The following is an 18,770-nucleotide window of genomic DNA, read 5'->3' as shown; positions in this document are numbered from 1 at the left end:
GGTATATATATATATCTAAAAATATATTAAATACATTAATTTTTTAATTATATACCCTATAAGGTTTATGCGTATCATTTTGATTAAAAGTCCACAACAAAAATCCAATAAATCTAAATATGGTCGTCCTAACTAAAGCTTTCTGTCATACATTGCGATGACTTTTGTAAAAATTTCACAATTTTATATGCCAACTGTTGAAGTACTTAAAGAGTTTTTCATTCTTTCTGATTTTTTCAAAAAATGTATTATTTACCACACACTGATATTCCATCTATCGGTATACATGTAAGGATGGTACGTAGTAAAAAAAAAACAATGTATAATTAAAATATGATAAAATCACATTTTTTTCAAATTGCATTTATTAATACCAGTACACTGTACCACCACATTGAATACTGAATGATAGATGGGTTTTTTATTTTTATTTTCCATGAAATCTAGACAGAGGTACAAGACAATTTTAACATTTGTAAATATACATTACAAGGCAGGAATATGCACACAACTCTAGACATAATATTACAACTGAACACATGTTTTAGATGATAAACACATTATATTCATAAAATGATGTTCAGCTTGAAGAAAAATCTTAATTCCATTCTGAAAAATTTATTCTTCCTCAATGTTGTCAGTACCTTCATTAAAGTCACATTTTTAAGGACACAGAGCTCCTAAATACAGATCCCTTTGTGAATATTTGAAGAAACAAGATTGAAGTCTAAAAACTCCTCAATACATTGTAATGTTCATTCATTCCAGCATCTACTCAATGAATCAGTGTCACACTGTGACAATATCTTTGCTTGATATTCTGGACACTACTGCATCAACTGCATTGCACACTGACAGCTCTGTCTCAGAAATTTTGTATACCTGGAAAAAAAGGTTTTGAATCATCCAATGAAAAATCTATGCATCATTTGGGCTTAACTACCGGTAATCATATCATTTCATAAAGCCAATATAAGTCTAAAATAATCTAAGCATTTTCACTCAGCTTAAGCCTTTATATGCATAGCTAGAAGGTAAAATTTTGTTAAGCAAGTTTTATGCTAATTTACATGTACAAAATTTCTTATTATTTTTCTTAAGATGTAAGATTGTGAAATCAATTAATGGTTGTTTGGCTAGTATAAAATATATGAGAATCACAGGCACCTGAAAATATGATATTTTTCCTATGGTAAAATGGTAACCCCCTAACGTGTAATTAATATAAGTTAAAGAGAACAATTGATTTTTTATAAAAAAAAAAAAAAAATACTAAAATATTAGGTGCCTGTGATAATACAGATTGTTCATTGTTTCTGGCACAAATGTTTTATCCATTTATTTTCATATTTGAATTAATAACTGCATTATGAAGTAAACTACTGTACAGCTAGTGGGAAATTCAAATTAAGGGAGTGATTTTTCTTGATTTATCAATTGTTCCAGCCTAAGGGTTTTTAATGAAAATAAATATGATTAATAATTATAGTAGATGGATAATTGATTGATTTATTGTACAACACATTTTTAGTTTCCTTCCCCTTTAATATTAATTCAAAAAAATTCTGAAAATTACATGAATATAAGTATTTAATGAGAAATCATTCTTTAAATATTATGAGGTGATCAAATATGGTTGGGGTGATAAACTCTATCATAGAGCCCTTCGGGCTTTATTGGATTTGATCACACCCGACCGTATTTAATCACCTCAAAATAATCGAAAGATTGATTTCTTATTCCTTAACTTAACCCACCCATATTATACAAAGAAGTTAGATATCTCACTTTTTGAATTGTTGGTAGATCTGAATATTTTCCCACATCAGTAATATCTGCGAGTTGACCTTTGACCCGGTCGATGACTGCTTGACAAGTGGAACCATCGGTATCATTGACAATCACAACAAACATGGACGTCTCATTGTCAGCAAGCCCAAACTTTCGAAAGGAGTCTGAAATCTATTCAAAACATACATAGATAAAGAATGAACTGCTTTAAAATTCTACAAAAACTACCTCCTCACAAGCCTTTGTTTATACTAGCTGTCTCATGTTCTGTGAATTTAGCAAAATTCAAGAGGTTTGGTGTGCCCAAAGTACACATATACAAAATCTACATGTACATTGTGTTTGCATACCTTATTAACTCTTAAGGCTCATGCCTTTTTTTCTATCAGGCAAGCATTTTTAAGTTTTTTTTTCTTTCAGTTTTGGTCAATTCCTATTCATACAAAATAGCTTTATATTCATTCACATATTGAAAACTTTTTTTTTTATTGTGGAACTCTTTCAACTCACATTTTTGCTAGGGGAGAGACTAAACAAGACTTCTGAGTGTACATTTTTGGTCATCATCTTCTTTATTCTGTGTAGATGAATTGCTCTGTTTGCAGCCACAATTACTTGGAATGGTTCTAAAATCTAATATAAATGACATAAACAAATATTTTATAATAAACATAAATATTAGAAAAACAGTCACAGAAAAAAAAAATGTCAATATCAAGATGTTCAATACATGAATATTTATGTACTTTTGCACTACTTAACCAGCTCTAAAATATTTAAACCCCTCCAGCATCCAAAACCTATGGCTCAGATTCAGCATTCAAGCCAGTCAGGTGCATCAGTATCATAAAATGCACCATCCATACATTATAGTTAAATCAACCCTGCAAGTTTGAAATAGTTCTATTAATATCTATTAAATATGAGACCTGTTCCAAAAAACTAAACCTCATCCATCATCCCGAACCTACGGCTCAGATTCAGCATTCAAGCCTGTCAGGTACATCATTATCATAAGACACATCATCCATGCAAGTTTAGTGAAGTTAGGATCATCTATAACTACATGTAAGATATAATCATCACAGGGCATCTGTTCCAAAAACTTTTACCAGATCTACAAACCTAAACCCCCTTTGGTGCATCAGTATCATAAGACGCATCCTCCATGCAAGTTTGGTGAAGTTAAGAACAGTAGGAACTTAGAAATGGCTATCAAAGGGCACTGCTCCAAAAACCATAAACTCCTCCAGCATCTGAAATTTGAGACCCAGATTCAGCATCCAAGTCTTTCAAGTCCATAAGTAGGTCAAGATGCATCAACCATACAGGACCTGCAACAAAAATTTTAACCAGGTCTGGACGCCAACGCTGGGGGTATAACATAAGTTCCCCGACTTCATCTCAGTGAGCTAAAAGTGCCTTAGATGAAATGAACCTGGGACAGACCGAGTCTTTTGTTATGTTGATAATGTGCAGTTTCTCTCATTATTGGGTGCATTTAATGCTGTGAATAAGTCAGTATAGTTTGATTGATATGTGTCAAAGCAGTATAAAGTCTTTGATGTACGTACAGAGACTATACATGTAGTTGTTAGAAGGCAATATTACCCGTATATTAGTTTTTTCACAAAATGATAAAGACTTGCAAACAATTACAATGATTCAGGGCTGAAAAGCAAAGGAATATCATTATATTAGTTAAGTCAGAGTGTAATACCATTGACGTTTTCAGAAGGGCTGCTTCAAATTCTCCCCCCATGACACATTTCCGTACTTCTGCCGCATTTAAAACATTAGAAAACAACATCAAAGTCATATTACATTCTGGATAAGGTCCACATGGGATAACTTTAGCTGCCATTATTTCTCAAAGTTGTCAATATGACTAAATAAGACTTATAAATTAAGAATATCAAAGCATGTTGTTTCAAATATCATGCAGGAATATAATTGATGACGCTAAATGCGAAATACTTACGAACAACACGACAATTTCCGTAAAATTTATGAACGATAGTTTTAATTCAAAAGTGGTCCAAAATTGATCAAAATGATGTTTCTCAGACAATATACAATCATTCTACTTTACATACAACATGAAAATTAACCGATTAGGCAAATCTTCTCATCAATCCAAAAAGATGCATATACATGTACACTTATCTTCAATCTGATACGAAGCGACACATTTTCATATCAATATTTATTTACTTTGCTGTCCAATATATGTCTCATGCGGTATCAGTTGTACGTAATACAACAGATTCATTTGTGATTTAACGATAGAAAAACCAAAGGTAAGATTTACACATGTAATTAACTGTACTACTAAGTTGACTGTATTTGACTGTATCAAAAAAGTAGCAATGAATATTGCAACATAACTTTTTTTTATTTGTAACGTTCAATTACCGCGCCAGGCGTTGAAATGATTACAGGCACGTAGCATCGGGATGGGGGTGGTGTGGAGGGGGGGGGGGGGGGGTTGTGGACTGCCCCCCCCCCCCCCACTTTTTATCGCAGCAAACATTTTTCTAAATTTGACATAAAATAGTGAATGCATGATTCTGGAATTGTCCCCTATCCCCTCCCCCCCCCCCCCCCCCATGAGATCATGTAGAAGATTAAAATGAATACAATGAACAGTGGTGAACTAGAGTTATAGGTTTATTATTTTTACTACATTATACCAAATGCCCCCCCCCCCCCCCTCTTTCAACCACCACAAGAGATTAGGATTTTCATGATTCTGGGGTTTTTTTTTCTTTTTTTACGCTTGTCCAAATTTTTTTTGATGGGTCTGCCCACCCCCTTCCCCTCCCACTTTCATAAACGATGCTACATGCCTGGACTGCTAAAACCCCTTATTATATAATATATAACATGTATAATGTACATTTGTACACTGTATATATATACAGATATACTGGGATGCATCAAAAATTAATATCTCACTAGTACAAGTTCGTATTCGGGGTCCAGGGAGGGAGTGGGAGGGGAGTCGGTTGTCCCCTCCCATGAGAAAAGAGCAAAACTAGGTCTGCGAATTAAATAAATTTTCCATCAGTTATCAATCCATTTTAAAATGCGCATTTTTATTTTTCAGATTTGTACCCATGTCCACTCTTCTCTTGATAGTCTGCGGTGTGTGGTGGACTGTGACAGTCGATGCACAGTCATGCCCGTCCCCCTGTTACTGCAGGCCACCGGGACAAGTTTTCTGCAACGGAACGGGAATTTCCGAGATCCCGGATAATATTCCGACCGACACCAAAATCCTGTACATCGGCGATAATCCAATCCACGAAATCAAAAAGGGTTCATTATCAAAGCTCGTTAATCTGAATGCGCTGGACGCGTCGGGTGCCCGTTTAAAGGAAGGGTCAATCGAACCAGGTGCCCTTGACCTTCCCAGTCTAACGGATGTGGATCTGTCCATGACGGACTACACTGCGATTCCGAAAGTCCTTCCGAAAATCATGGACACCTTCAGGATGATGCAAGGAAACTTGAAAACAATTCAATCAGACAGCTTTAATCTTTATCCTAAGATCGTTTATCTTGACCTCTCAAACAATGAAATATCCAAAATCCAACCCGGGGCGTTTGACCCTCTTGTTGCAATGACAACACTCTACATCGGATTCAACAAGCTAACCGACGCAAGTTTTCCACCAAATGCTTTTTCTAAGTGTAGAAGCATCAACTCCATTGATTTCAGGTTCAACCAAATGCAAAGTGTTCTCAATGATATCCCTACATGCATCCAACATCTCTGCTATGTGGGCAATCAGATAAAAACCCTGCCTTCCTTTGGCTTCAAAGACCTGGTCAATCTTCAGACCTTGGCTTTCTGGCAGGGACAGGTAGAAACCATTGAGGACAATGCGTTCCACGGCCTTGACAAGCTTACCTTACTGGATTTTATGCAGGACCACATCAAATCTACACTGACAAACAATACCTTTGTATGCCTCTCCAGTGTAGACACCCTCTACCTAGATTTAAACAATATCAGCCACATAGAGCCGGGTGCTCTGTATCCGCTAAAGAGTATGGGGTCCCTGTGGCTCCAAAGCAACCAGTTGTCTACCCTAAAGCCCGAGGTGTTAGACACGAGATACCTGACCAAACTAAACACTCTGTTCATTGATTCAAATCCTTGGAACTGTGACTGCAATCTGAGGTGGCTGAGAGAGAAAATGGACAACGCGCCTTACGTTATTCAGGATCCGCACCTGATTGTGTGTAGTGGACCGCCGAAAGTAGCAGGAAAAGCTTGGGATGAGTTGAAACCATCAGACTTTGTGTGTAATGAAGAATGAATATATCAAGATTCTCAATGTAATTTATAGGGTTATCTACGAGGGTCAATCAAAAAATACGAAGACAATGTGGCTGTCTATCATATACTTTTCATGAAAGTCATACTTAACAGATTAATCTGTGCACCAACACTTATGTTATTGATATGCGAAGTTTTAGTCCATTTGATGAAACGGGATTTTTGTTACTCCTTTTTAAAAACAACATGTTTTGTCACCACGGCGCACGGTAACGTTCAAAAATTGACGTCAAGATTAAACACCCACAGTTTATAGATATACCCCATCTTTATATCATGCTTAGTATCTTGTGCCTTGCTCCTTACAATATAAAATGACACTGAACCACTTAACATCTTATTTGCACACATGTGTTCTAGAATCATAAGTTAGTTCTTCAAAGTTTTCATTTTCTAACCGTGTATCTCTTAGTTTACAGTAAGGATAACCCTGAACGTCGGTTGACGTTACTTCTTTTTTTATTTACAGATATTCTACTCTTTTTCGGACTGTTTTATATTCAGAATACAATGACCACCACCCCCACAAAATTCATTACAGTTAAACACAAACTTGCAAATAATTGTTGACTTATATTTTGTACCATTGAGCATTTTCACAGCTTGTATCGGTTTTTTCCTGAGTTAGATCCATTTTGTTTGTACTTTTCGTTGCGCCGTAACGTCCGGCGACGTCGATGTTTTTAGTCAATTCTAAAGAGGACTATCTGTCTTTAATTACTAATATCTGTTCGACAAAACAATATATCCCGTCATTATTTGGTACATATAATACCATGACTATATTAAATTTGAAGTCTCAATATTATGTGACTTTAAGCCCAATTTATAGAGATATTACTTTAAGCATGATATGGTTTATTGTTGACATAAGACAAATTTTGACCGTGCGCCGTGACCTCATTTTTGCAGGATTAGATTCTAAATAATTCTTAGTAATAAACAAATTTATTATCTTTTTTTCTTGCAAATTGTTTGAAACTATTGCTAAATTATGTCTACCAAATTTAGTAATGATATGACGTTAAGTAAGATAGCTATGACAAAAGTCTTCGTATTTTTTGATTGACCCTCGTATATACATAATGTGTTTAAATTGAGAATTGTACATGCAAATCTTTGAATGAAACTTGTTTATCCGTTACTACTAGCTAGATTTCTATATGTTTTTATGATTAAAACAACAACAAAAACAAATCAAAGAAGACAAAAAGGTAACTGAATGAATGAATAAGTAAATAAATAAATGAATAAATGAAAATGAATTTAGGTACCTATATATGTGAAATATAGTAGATGTTCCAATTGAGAGTTCTAAACCTGAAGACAAATTTAAGATTATATTGGTCATTTGCCCTTTTTTGGGAGTTGATTTTAATCAACTCTCCAATGCAGTCACTCTGGCAAACAGAAAGTGAAACAGTGTTTGGACCTAAGCACAAATCACCACCGCTGACAAGTCTTAGTTCTTGAATATAATACAAAAATTCGATGTAATGTATGCTGAAGCATTGTTTTCAAGGAAACTTATGTATAAACACTTTGAAAATAGTAAGATTTTATATAATACGAACAATTTAGATATTTATGTAGTCTCATGTATTCCTACGCCAGAGTTTAATATAGTCTCGTTCAACCAAATGCTCGGCTGTCTCCGTAAATCTCCGACAAACAGAGAGACTCTCTTGCTTGTCGGAGATTAACGGAGACAGCTGAGCGTCTGGTTGAACGAGACTGGAGTTCAATATCAATAGTGCTTGGATCCATACAATTTTTAGAATTGTTTCGATTACTAATACATAGTTTGAAATCTATCTTTAAATATTACACATGATTCATATGGGGTTTCTCTAAATTATTGTCTGAAAAGTCTAATTAAAATTCATATTATAAAAAAGTGTGTTACTCTGGCAAACCGAAACTGAAACAGTGTTTGGACCTAAGCACAAATCATCACCGCTGACAAGAGTTAGTTCTTGAAAATAATCGATAAATTCGATGTAATGTACGCTGAAGCATTTTTTAAAAGGAAACTTATAAACACCCTGAAAATAGTCAGAGTTTAAATAGTACGAACAATTTAGAAGTTTTTTTGCAGTCGTATGTATTCCTACGCCAGAGTTCAATATAGTCTCGTTCAACCATCGGCTATCTCCGTACATCTCCGACAAGCAGAGAGTCAGTCTATAGACACTCGGCACACCTCGGCCGATTCGTATCTCATCTAATTTGATGTAGGTTACGGAATCGGCCGAGGTTTGCCGAATGAGTCTATAGATTGAGATAATTATCATCAAGCTATCACGTGACCTGGTATCTCTTTCTTGTCGGAGATTAACGGAGACAGCCGAGCATCTGGTTGAACGAGACTAGAGTTCATTATTGGTTGGATCCATACAATTTTTGAAATATTCCGAATACCGATACATAGTTTGATGAAATCAATTCTATTTTTAAATATTACACAAGATTCATAAGAGGTTTTCTCGAAATTCTTCTCGAAAAAGTCCAAGAATTCATATTATAAAAATGTGCGTAACTCAAATACAGATTACTAGTACATGTATAAACTACTTGCCAAGCAAAATAACATATCGTTGATTTTAAGATAAATAATAATCGATAAAATCAACTCCCGTCAGTACTTCAGTACTTTGATTAAAGAATACGACCGTAGAGTGATCAGTAAATATAAATATTTTCAGATAAAAGTACAGTTATTGATAAATAATATTCATGTAAAATGAAAAGCGTTTAAGCTAACGATTTCTATTGACTGTTTCACTTTTGGGGCACTTACCTAATGGCCAAACTTCCGATCGAAATAAGCAATGATCAGTTCTTTCCCAATTCAGCGTACCGCGATGTGTTATAATAGAGGGTTTAAAACTGATATAACTCTAAGTCATGAGTGCGAATCTCGCTGTGGCTTTTTATAATTTTTACCTTTTCCAAATATTTTAAAACATATTGTGTTGGTCAAATATTGTAAAATTTTAAAATTCTACAACGATGAAAGAACGTAAGCTTATTTTAATTAAAATGTACTTTTGTCCATGTGAATATCGACAGGTGTCCCATCATAATAGAACCACTTTAAATTGATCATGTCACAAATGCATTAATTTAAAATATTTGATCGTTATTCATTAAACAATAGCACACAGCTGTTTTTATTATTTTTGTGTCTTCGCGAATGACATACTGTAATTTATATAACTGTATTCTTCCCAGTTTTATTATTCAATGTGTTTCAACTAAATTTAAATAAAGTTTAGAATTCCATAAACTTAAATTATATCTATTTAGAGAGCTCTAAAACCATCTTTGTTATAAATAATTTTACAGCACTAAAATCTTTATTTAAAATTTAAACTCTTAATGTGAGATCTGTCTCGTATGTGGGTTTGGAATTTTGAATTTGGAACTGATTATTAGACGAATTTGTATAGCACAGCATACATATCCTAACTGTTCCTCTCAATTCTAATTTCACGGGTTTTTTTTTACCAGGGATGATTATGATATAACATCATAAAATTCGGCGACGAATTACCTACTTGATCTTGATATTGAGTTAACTAAGACAGCGTTTAGTCCCCGTGTCACCCAACATAATCCGCCCACTTGTTCGTAAAACTATTGAAAGATGGCGCGAAATTATTGACCCGAGGGCATTCCGAACGATAATTCTACGTCATTTGTTTTGATCACATGACCCGATTGCGGTCTTGGTACGTGATGGCGGTATCGAGCCTTCAGTCAGTCGACTGCGTAAAATCGGCCGAGGCTCGTCCTGTGGGAAGTCCACAACTCCCACGTGCAGCCATCAACGAAATCCACTCCTCCGAACAGTCGGGGGTCCCACTGAACACCTCATGGACGTTCTGGCTTGATAAGTAAATATGGCTTAGAAATATCGTTAATGATTACTTTCAAACGGCATTGTTTTTAAAAAATGCATATTTTTATTTGAAAGGAAATTTTCATTATCGAAAGTAAAATGGCAAAGATCAGATCAATCGGAATAATATTTGAGATGTTATCGTGCCGGTAACTTATAGGGCATGAATATGCTTATTTAGCGGAAAAAAAGGTGAATGTGAAAGTGGAAGTATGTTAAATTAATCCATTCACTTGGAAGAAATTGACAATTGATCATAACATGGACGAAAAGAATACTTTTCTTTCTGAATAGTTTTTGTACAAAATCAAGCCATCAAGTGTTAGAAGTAGAAATTTCATTGTCCCATCACATACTGTACATCAAGAAATATTCAGAAAATTTCTGTAATATGGTATTCTCAGGAAAAGTTACGAAGACATGCATTGTGAATATGAACTTAAGATTAGATATATAGCTAAATGATGACAATATCTGTGCCTTTTTGGAATCCAAATGTGATTATATATGCTAATCCTTCTCTTTTCAAGAGAAGAGACGAAGAGATTCTTGTTACACTTCTCATCAAAATACCATGGACATTCTCAAGTACACTTACTGATCGATTGTTCTCGATCATCAATAATCATGCCCTATTCCATATTGACTTCTCCTAACTCTCGTACAGGAAATTTCTTGACTAAATCATGATGTGAATACTGTTTTCATACCTCTAAAAGCTAAAATGTTAATTTGTTGGAGAATAATAAATATTTCTGAGAATGTAGGAGAAATTCTTCAGTTGACCTGTAGTCATACAAGACTGGTTGTGTCACCCTAAGCAATTTGCTGTTTATTTGAAGACTGCTATTCTAATTACATATAAATAAAATTGTTTCTCTTTTTTTCGTATATATATATAGGTCTATCCCAGGCTCCTCAGCTGCTCAGTATGAAGCTAGTATACGCAAACTTTACACAGTCAGTACCGTGCAGGTAAGTGCTTTAAAGGAAGATTTGTGTATTATATTGATTGACATGCTAATTGATGTATTGCTCTCGCTGGATTTCATGTCATGTAATATGAAGATCCTCTAGAAAATTCTGCTACATCCTTTACAGAAGTGAACATTTTAGATTGTCTCACTGTGAGAAACTGTTGCTTGGAATCAGATGATATAACAATGCAAGTAATTGGTAATTGTCAAGAATCTGTGCTTAGATTATACAATGACTAACATGATTAACATAAGCTTAGCAAATGTCAACTTGGGTTTATATTCAGATGCATAAGTAATTCCTATATACTGTAAACCAAGTTTAATCTTCTAATAAGAGCATTTTTTGAAGTAAGGGAAATTTTTGTCATCATGAATATTTCTCATCACAACCCAGTCTTGTAACATTAATTTTCAATGCTTTGGCAAACAAAGGCCTAAAATTATTGCACATGTTTTTTTTTATTCTCTTCATGTAACCCATTAAGCATGGAGTGCATGACATAATAGTTTAAGGTTGGTAGTTTGAGCCCCGCTGTGGTCAATTGATGTTTTGTGTTGTGTCTTTAGACTTTATTTGCTATGTCTCAGTCCATCTAGCTGAAATTGGGTAGATCAGGGGTTAACTTGCGATGTACTGTTTCCCATCCAAGGGAGTCATGAACTTCTGTCCACTTAACACCACAGAAACCAGAAATGAGCACTGGTCTTACATGCCTTCAGGGCTCAGATTTATTTATTTTTTATATTTTATACATTAAGGATTAGAATAGATCCAACACTGTAGCAGATTTTAAAAAGAAGTGTGCAATAATAATGTAAGTGTAATGTTCTTATTTTTCAGGGTTTCTGGAGTGTTTATAACAATATCCCAGAAGTCAGCAACTTGAATGTTCGATACACGTACCACTTAATGAGGAACGAACGCAGACCAGTCTGGTATGTCCATAAGCTTTGATTAGGTTGAAAGACATTTTCATAGTATTGAATCAATTGTCCTAGCTCTTGATTAAATTTTAAGTTAATTTTGCTATGATCAACACTTGTGATGTGTGTACAGATCAAATTTTTGCCTGGTTGTGTGTTAGAGACTTGTAGAACTTCACTGTCACATTAGAAATATGAATAATTTAATTATTCTAACTAAGGTTTCTTTCTATTAAGGGAAGACAAAGCAAATTGCAAGGGAGGGTGCTGGAGACTGAAATGTTCCAAACTTGACTCTGTAAGTGGTAGTCATTATCAAGTTAATATCAGAAATGTTTCAGCAAAACAAAGAGAAAGTGAATGTAAAAATGCTGTGAAATGGATCTTTACTTGTATTTTGAAGAAAAACATAACGTGTTATTCATGCTATTGATGGCTAAATTAGGCTGAAAAAATGTGTGTTTAGGGTAACACTGATGAAAAATTAGGTTAGGTAGGTATTGTTTTTATTTGTTTTATCAATTTTCTTTTTGTATGAGGGCACAGATACAAATATAAAATTGGATTTTTAATGAAAATGATATGAAAATCACAATCTGATAAAAACAGACGTCTAAAAACAATAGGATCTTGGCATTTTTTGTAGGTTAGGTCGGCTTACTCTAAACACACAATATTTTTTTTTAGGCCTTATATGTAATATATATGTAATTTATTTTGTTGCTCCCCTTTTATTAGCCTGCGGTATGGAAAGAACTATTATTGGCTGCCATTGGTGAACAACTGACTGACTGCATGGCAGAAGGTGAGAATTCATGGTCTAGTAGCTGACCAAATCATCAGAATTATATTTATATGTGTCAATATAATTATCCTTGAAAAATATTGATATTTTTGAGAATTGTAACATGTAATTGTAAAGTACCATGATCGTATTTTAGTTAGTTTACATCAGTCTCAAAAATAAAAGTAAGATTTAAAAAATCTTCAAGATGTGTTGTTTTTGCAATTTTACGCTGATATTATCAGTGATTTCCTATTACCATGGTATTTAATTATCATAATTAATTAGGAATCTACAGTAAAGAAGCTACTGAGTCATAGAGAGTAAAATCAGCTTATACAAGTACCAGAAGAACTGTTACAAGAGATCAGAGCAACACACTCTATTTGTAACTCAGTACAGTAAAACACAGTAAAAGCGAACATGTTTATAATGAATTGACGTTTCCCCTTGACTATAATAATAGGTTGTGAACTTGAAGGATATAACAAATCACACATATAAAGAAGCAAAATTGCCCCTCCCTGGCAGTACGTTATAACCGTGTTTTACTGTAATCAGTGATTGAAAAAGAGCTCTATTGTTTATGTTGTAGGAGATGAGGTTGGAGGAATCAGTATTAGTATACGAGAGCGAGATGACCTCATAGAAATCTGGAACTCAAGGTCAGACCTTCATGAACAATCGACTGTGATAGACAAAGTCAAAGACCTTCTCCAAGAAGTCAACTTCTCCGCCATATTTTACAAAGGTGAGGAAAAAGTTTCGAATTTTACTTAGACCCGTAAACATCAGCATTTATTAAGCAATTAACAATTAAACAATCATGTACAATTTTTGTTTGATTGCCTAATGAAAAACAGCATCATAGAATTTTGCTGATGTTTTCATATATGTACTTTGATGTCTGGAAAATGTATTGCAAACACAACATATTATACGAAGATAAAGTATTTTTATAATGCATGTATATTTTCTATTAAGAAAGCAAAAGTGATTAATGTTATCTGTTTTTTGTAGTGTTTAAATATTTTTCTGAGGTAAAAATGGAATATGGTGTTCGAAAAAATCAAGTGGATGGTTTCAACATTTACACTTTTTCGTGATATAATTTCAGAAAGTCCAAATCATTATCTTCAGTTGATTTTATGTTTTTGATATGAATTCTTTCATAGCCTCTTGCGGTTTTTACATTAATTTTGCAGTAACTTTTTACAATTTCAGCTTTCTACACTCACCAGGCTTTTGAGTCTGAGAAACTCCCCAAGTCCTACAAGCGTTGATATTCCAGGACAATAGATGAACAAAACTGTGATTGTGGATTTTTTGTGTCCAGAAAATAGGTCACATTGTGGAAAAGTCCCAAGTAGAAATCCTTAAAACAGCATAAATGGCAAAAATATGGAGGAGAGAATTTTACAATGAAACCTGTCTAAGTCAAAAAGAAGTTTAAAGACTGAGAATTGTTTGAAGTTTGATAATTGCAGGGTAAAGTGTATATTGGAATAGTAAGGTGTTATCAAGGGTTATGAAGGGCAGGTTTTACTGTATAAGCCACTTTATATAAAGTGTTTTTATTTGTAAACACTAAAAGCTTTATTTTGGTTTTTGTTTGGTTTTAAAATGCTTTTAATTGCCCCTGCTTTATCTGTCATGTGATATTTATGAGGCAAAAAAAAAAAATCAAAAGTTTGGATACAGAAAGATATTCATAGCCTTGAATTAAGATTTTCTTGGTTTATATTTTAAAGACAAGAACTATATTGTTACAATTGTGTATAAGATAAAGAATTGAGGTACAATGAATTCCATGTGTATTTGACAGTGTATATTCATGTTTGTAGTGATATGTATTTTTTCTTTAATTTGGGATAGGTTAAACATTATAGCATTTAGTATATGTTGTAAACTTATCTCTTGCCAAACCTCAGAAAATCCATGTTTTACTCTGGCAACAAAGTTGCAAGGATCCAAATGTATACCTTTTCATTTTATATAGAGAACGGGCAGATCTTTAGCTTTTTTGAAATGGTCAAATGAGTCAGCTAGAACTTTGCAAGATCCAAATATTGAGAACAGTTTTATTGAATATTGAGGTAAATAAAAATGTATTTGCATTCATATATTGGAATACTTTAGATGTAAAATTTTGAAGTATGCATCAAATTAACTGATATGCATATATTGTAGATATGTATTATCCTATGTACCAGACACAAATATAGGGTACTTAAAAATGTAACTCAGATTGCCAAGCCCTAGAGTACCCATTAGTTATCAAAGATTTTAACACAGAAGCAGAGGTTTTTGATTTTATTTTTGACGAGAGTAATACTGGATTTGCCACAGTAGATAGAATTAGAGATAGCATATGTTGTTTTAAATTGTTGTTTTATTATGAGTCATGCCCTGCATACACTAATTTAACAAATTCTGATCAAAAGTATATGTACTTTGGTGGCTGCAAAGCATTTGTTATTGTATTTACAAAACATCATCTGGTGTATTGTCCTATTGAGATGGTGTAATGATATTTTGGTTTATTTATCTATATATCCAAGTATATATACAATGTACCACATTTTGTTGAAAGTGTGAAAAAATGCATTTTTTAATGTTTCAATAAAGAAACAGTTTTTTCTGTTGTGTGTAAAAAAAAGATGGAACTAAAGAATCAAACTTTTTACTTAAATTGTGAACAAGGCATCAACATTTAAAAAATGTTTCCCAAACTTTGAATAAATAGCATACAGGAATTGAAATCATACCCTTTATTTGACAAAACCTTTATCATTTTATCTACATATTATGGTAAAAGTGTAATACAAATGCATAGGAACAGGCTTATTTTATTTTATTTTTTCAATTTCTTGTATATATGATCAAAGGTATTTTTCAGCAAATATTGAATGTTATGGTTTTATTTGTACTGTGCACATGTTTTTAAATGTTAAAGGGGCATAGTCACGATTTTGGTCAAATTCTGTTTTTCTGTTTTTATTATTTACAATGCTTTTGGAATGCATTTCTAATGATCAAATTAGATTTGAGAGTCATTTGTAGAGTTATTAGCAAGATACAGGACTCACAATTTGTTGTCAGGTAAACAAGGCTCGTGCCCTGTTTTTGTTTACATATGTTCAATATAGCAGTAAAAATCTTTTTCAAGCTGATTTGTCTATATTTTCTTATTCATTTTAAGCATAAATAAACAGTTTCTAATCTTTAACACATTCATTTTAGGTCTAAAACTGGAATTCTCACTTCACCATTCAAAATATAAACAAACGCTGTGTTTACATAGCAAAGAATTTCAAGCTCTGTAACTCGCTTATATCTCTACGAATGGCACTTAAACTTTTGGTTGAGAATTAAAAATGCCTCAATGAAGCACTGTAAACATTAAAATCAGAAAAATAATTTTTGACCCAAATCGTGACCATGCCCCTTTTAACAGACCACATTGTAACTAGGTACCTTACGATTTGTTCTTGGTTGATCCTAGCTTTTCCTATACATGAATGATTTCAAGGTTACCTAAGTATTATCCCCAATGCAGTGTAAGTTAAGTTTAGAGGAAATATTTGAATCAAACTTAAATATATCCTTATTTCTTCCAAAGATGTTTATACCAATTAATGTGAGTTACTTTGCTAGATTTAATCTTCCTAGAAATTGAGTGAAACATCTTGATGTGATGTCAAACATCAATCATTGGTTACTTGATATGATCAGATTTATCGTTGCTTTTAGCCTTTATATGAAGCCATATCATGGCACATAAAAATTGACTGCATTGAAGATACTCTATATATCTCATATATAATCTCATTCCTTAAAAAAGCAAATGACTGTACATTGTTCAAATTTTTATTAAGTAAAATAAGCAATGTTTCAACATATTTTGTTGTTTTGAGATACATATGGATAACTGCAGTCATATTTGAATTGCAAAATTGAATATTTATAACAAAAAGTACATATTAATCTTTCTGAATTATTATTATATGCATTTAATTTGTAACAGCTAGAGTTGTTCTAACATTTGAACCCTTTAAATGGCATTTTTTAAAAGAATATTTTTAATATTTTGTTTTTACCTGACTTCTTATATAAGTTTTTCAGTTGGTAAACTTGATGTGTTTTTGAAGATGTTAAATTGATCCTACTCTTAATGTAGGTGTATATGTAGCAATATGTTTATTGATGACATGAGCTCAGATCGCTAGGGATTTGTGAGCTGTCTTAATAGATCTCAAATTGGAATTGTAGATAGGTCATATAATTTAATTTTCTGTGGGGCTTGGTTTTACCCTGTTATAAAATTAAGTACTTAATCAAGTTTGACACTGCACTTTTTATACAATATCTCATCTGTTAAATTACTGGAAATGGTGTCGTTTTTGTAATAAAAATGAACTTGTGCTTATACATGTATGTAGAAATTGATCACTTACTCAATTCATGCGTGATATTCCTTCACAATTGATTTCTTCATCCTCTATAGTCTAGATTACTGTTCTACTACTGGAGAACTCTACTGGCAACTGTTTTCTTTATAAATTGTTAAATTAGATAGATTAATTTTGGAAATTTTACTTATGTAAAGTATGCAATGCACTTGATTAATTATAAATAATTGTTAATTAAGACATGTGCCTTTAACAAATGAAAGAGTTGCCCTGTTTTACTCTGGTCTTCAATAACTGTCGGATTCCTGGTTTTAATATAGACACATTTTTCACACATTTTGTTTTCATCAGTGGATATTTTAAGTGTTAAAATGTATACACAATGATAAGGGTGAATATCTTTTGATGAAAAGAAGTTGTTTTGTTTTTGTAAATTAAGTATGTGATTTCAGTCAGCAAAGTGAAAATGTGTAAAAATGTAAACGTTTGGTGCTTCTCTTGTTAATTCCTGTAGCGCAGAATATTTTGTTTTGTATTACCTTCTGTATTTGTTGCAACAATTTATAAAAATAAAAGTTTTAAAGTTTTTGTTTTAAATATGGTGTTGAATGGCACATTTTACAAAAAAACACTTGATAAATTGCAAAATTAATTGCAATTTCTTAGAGTGTACTGCATAACATTTTTCTTGTGCAGTGTGTCCGAGCGATTCAGTTTTTGCTCTCGTGAAACGACACTTTAATATGAATGTTTTGCTAATTTTTAACTGGGTTTTCCGAAGGAAAAATCCGGTTATTAAAATGATGAAAATGGCGGGCGGGCGGGCGGCTGCCAAAAGGGTACCCTCATTGTACAGATAACTCCTCCGTTTTCAAGATAGGAAGTTGTTCTTTTGCAGATCAATTGTATATATATCAGAGGTGTGCATATGGCTAGGATTTTGATTTCCGATAATTTATGAAAAAATACCAGCTTTTGAACTTAGTCATTTTTTGGCAAAATATTGCATATAGGGTACCCTCATTGTACGGATAACTCCTCCTACAGTTTTCAAGATAGGAAGTTGTTCTTTTGCAGATCAATTGTACATATATCAGAGGTGTGCATATTGCTAGGATTTTGATTTCCAATAATCTATGAAAAAAATACCATCTTTTGAACGTAGTCATTTTTTGGCAAAATATTGCATATAGGGTACACCATTTCACTGGATATGGGTTGACTTGGATTATGGATACAGTTCATATAAAAGAAAACCCGGTTTGCTGTCACATTGACAGCTTTTCACTTGTCATATTTTAAAACTCAAAATCACACCATTACCTTTTTACAAACATTTTATGTACTAAATAATTGATCCATGAACACTCGGTCTACAAATGCATGTAGTACATGTATTCGTTTGTTTTATACAATCACAACCCTCACTGAAATGGATGCCGTTACAGATTTGGAATGCAGATGATTTTTTTTTTCCAGGAGGGAAAGGGTTCCGATGTATATTGTAGTTTGCCGGGGGAGGGGGGGTCTGAGGAATGTATTAGGTAATTTTAATCAGATTGTAAATTTAAGAAATGTGAATTTTAAAAAGGGCCACCCCCTCTAGATCCGGGCGTGTGTTATAATT

The 18,770-nt window shown here is 33.1% G+C and overlaps 3 protein-coding genes across 3 annotated transcripts; 2 read left to right on the top strand and 1 right to left on the bottom strand.

The window, feature by feature from the left end:
* Positions 1 to 323: 323 nt before the first annotated feature.
* LOC128159740 (EKC/KEOPS complex subunit Tprkb-like) lies at positions 324 to 3,746 on the bottom strand. The gene is made up of 4 exons (XM_052822925.1): positions 3,512 to 3,746; positions 2,302 to 2,424; positions 1,789 to 1,962; positions 324 to 882 (listed from the first exon to the last, which is right to left on the bottom strand). The coding sequence occupies exons 1-4, from the start codon at positions 3,653 to 3,655 to the stop codon at positions 790 to 792; spliced, it is 534 nt and encodes a 177-aa protein (XP_052678885.1). The 5' UTR covers positions 3,656 to 3,746; the 3' UTR covers positions 324 to 789.
* A 262-nt stretch (positions 3,747 to 4,008) lies between these two features.
* On the top strand, positions 4,009 to 6,152 carry LOC128159778 (leucine-rich repeat transmembrane protein FLRT3-like). The gene is made up of 2 exons (XM_052822975.1): positions 4,009 to 4,091; positions 4,901 to 6,152. The coding sequence occupies exon 2, from the start codon at positions 4,911 to 4,913 to the stop codon at positions 6,117 to 6,119; it is 1,209 nt and encodes a 402-aa protein (XP_052678935.1). The 5' UTR covers positions 4,009 to 4,091; positions 4,901 to 4,910; the 3' UTR covers positions 6,120 to 6,152.
* A 3,701-nt stretch (positions 6,153 to 9,853) lies between these two features.
* On the top strand, positions 9,854 to 17,731 carry LOC128159592 (eukaryotic translation initiation factor 4E type 3-like). Its single transcript, XM_052822722.1, has 7 exons — positions 9,854 to 10,038; positions 10,946 to 11,018; positions 11,865 to 11,959; positions 12,185 to 12,245; positions 12,686 to 12,752; positions 13,327 to 13,482; positions 13,956 to 17,731. The coding sequence occupies exons 1-7, from the start codon at positions 9,854 to 9,856 to the stop codon at positions 14,012 to 14,014; spliced, it is 696 nt and encodes a 231-aa protein (XP_052678682.1). The 3' UTR covers positions 14,015 to 17,731.
* The last annotated feature ends 1,039 nt before the right edge of the window (positions 17,732 to 18,770 follow it).

This window comes from Crassostrea angulata, chromosome 8 (assembly GCF_025612915.1).
Source record: "Crassostrea angulata isolate pt1a10 chromosome 8, ASM2561291v2, whole genome shotgun sequence".
NCBI classification, from domain to species: Eukaryota; Metazoa; Mollusca; class Bivalvia; order Ostreida; family Ostreidae; genus Magallana; species Magallana angulata.
The sequence above is the reverse complement of the archived record's forward strand: the minus strand, read 5'-3'. Positions and strand labels throughout refer to the sequence as shown.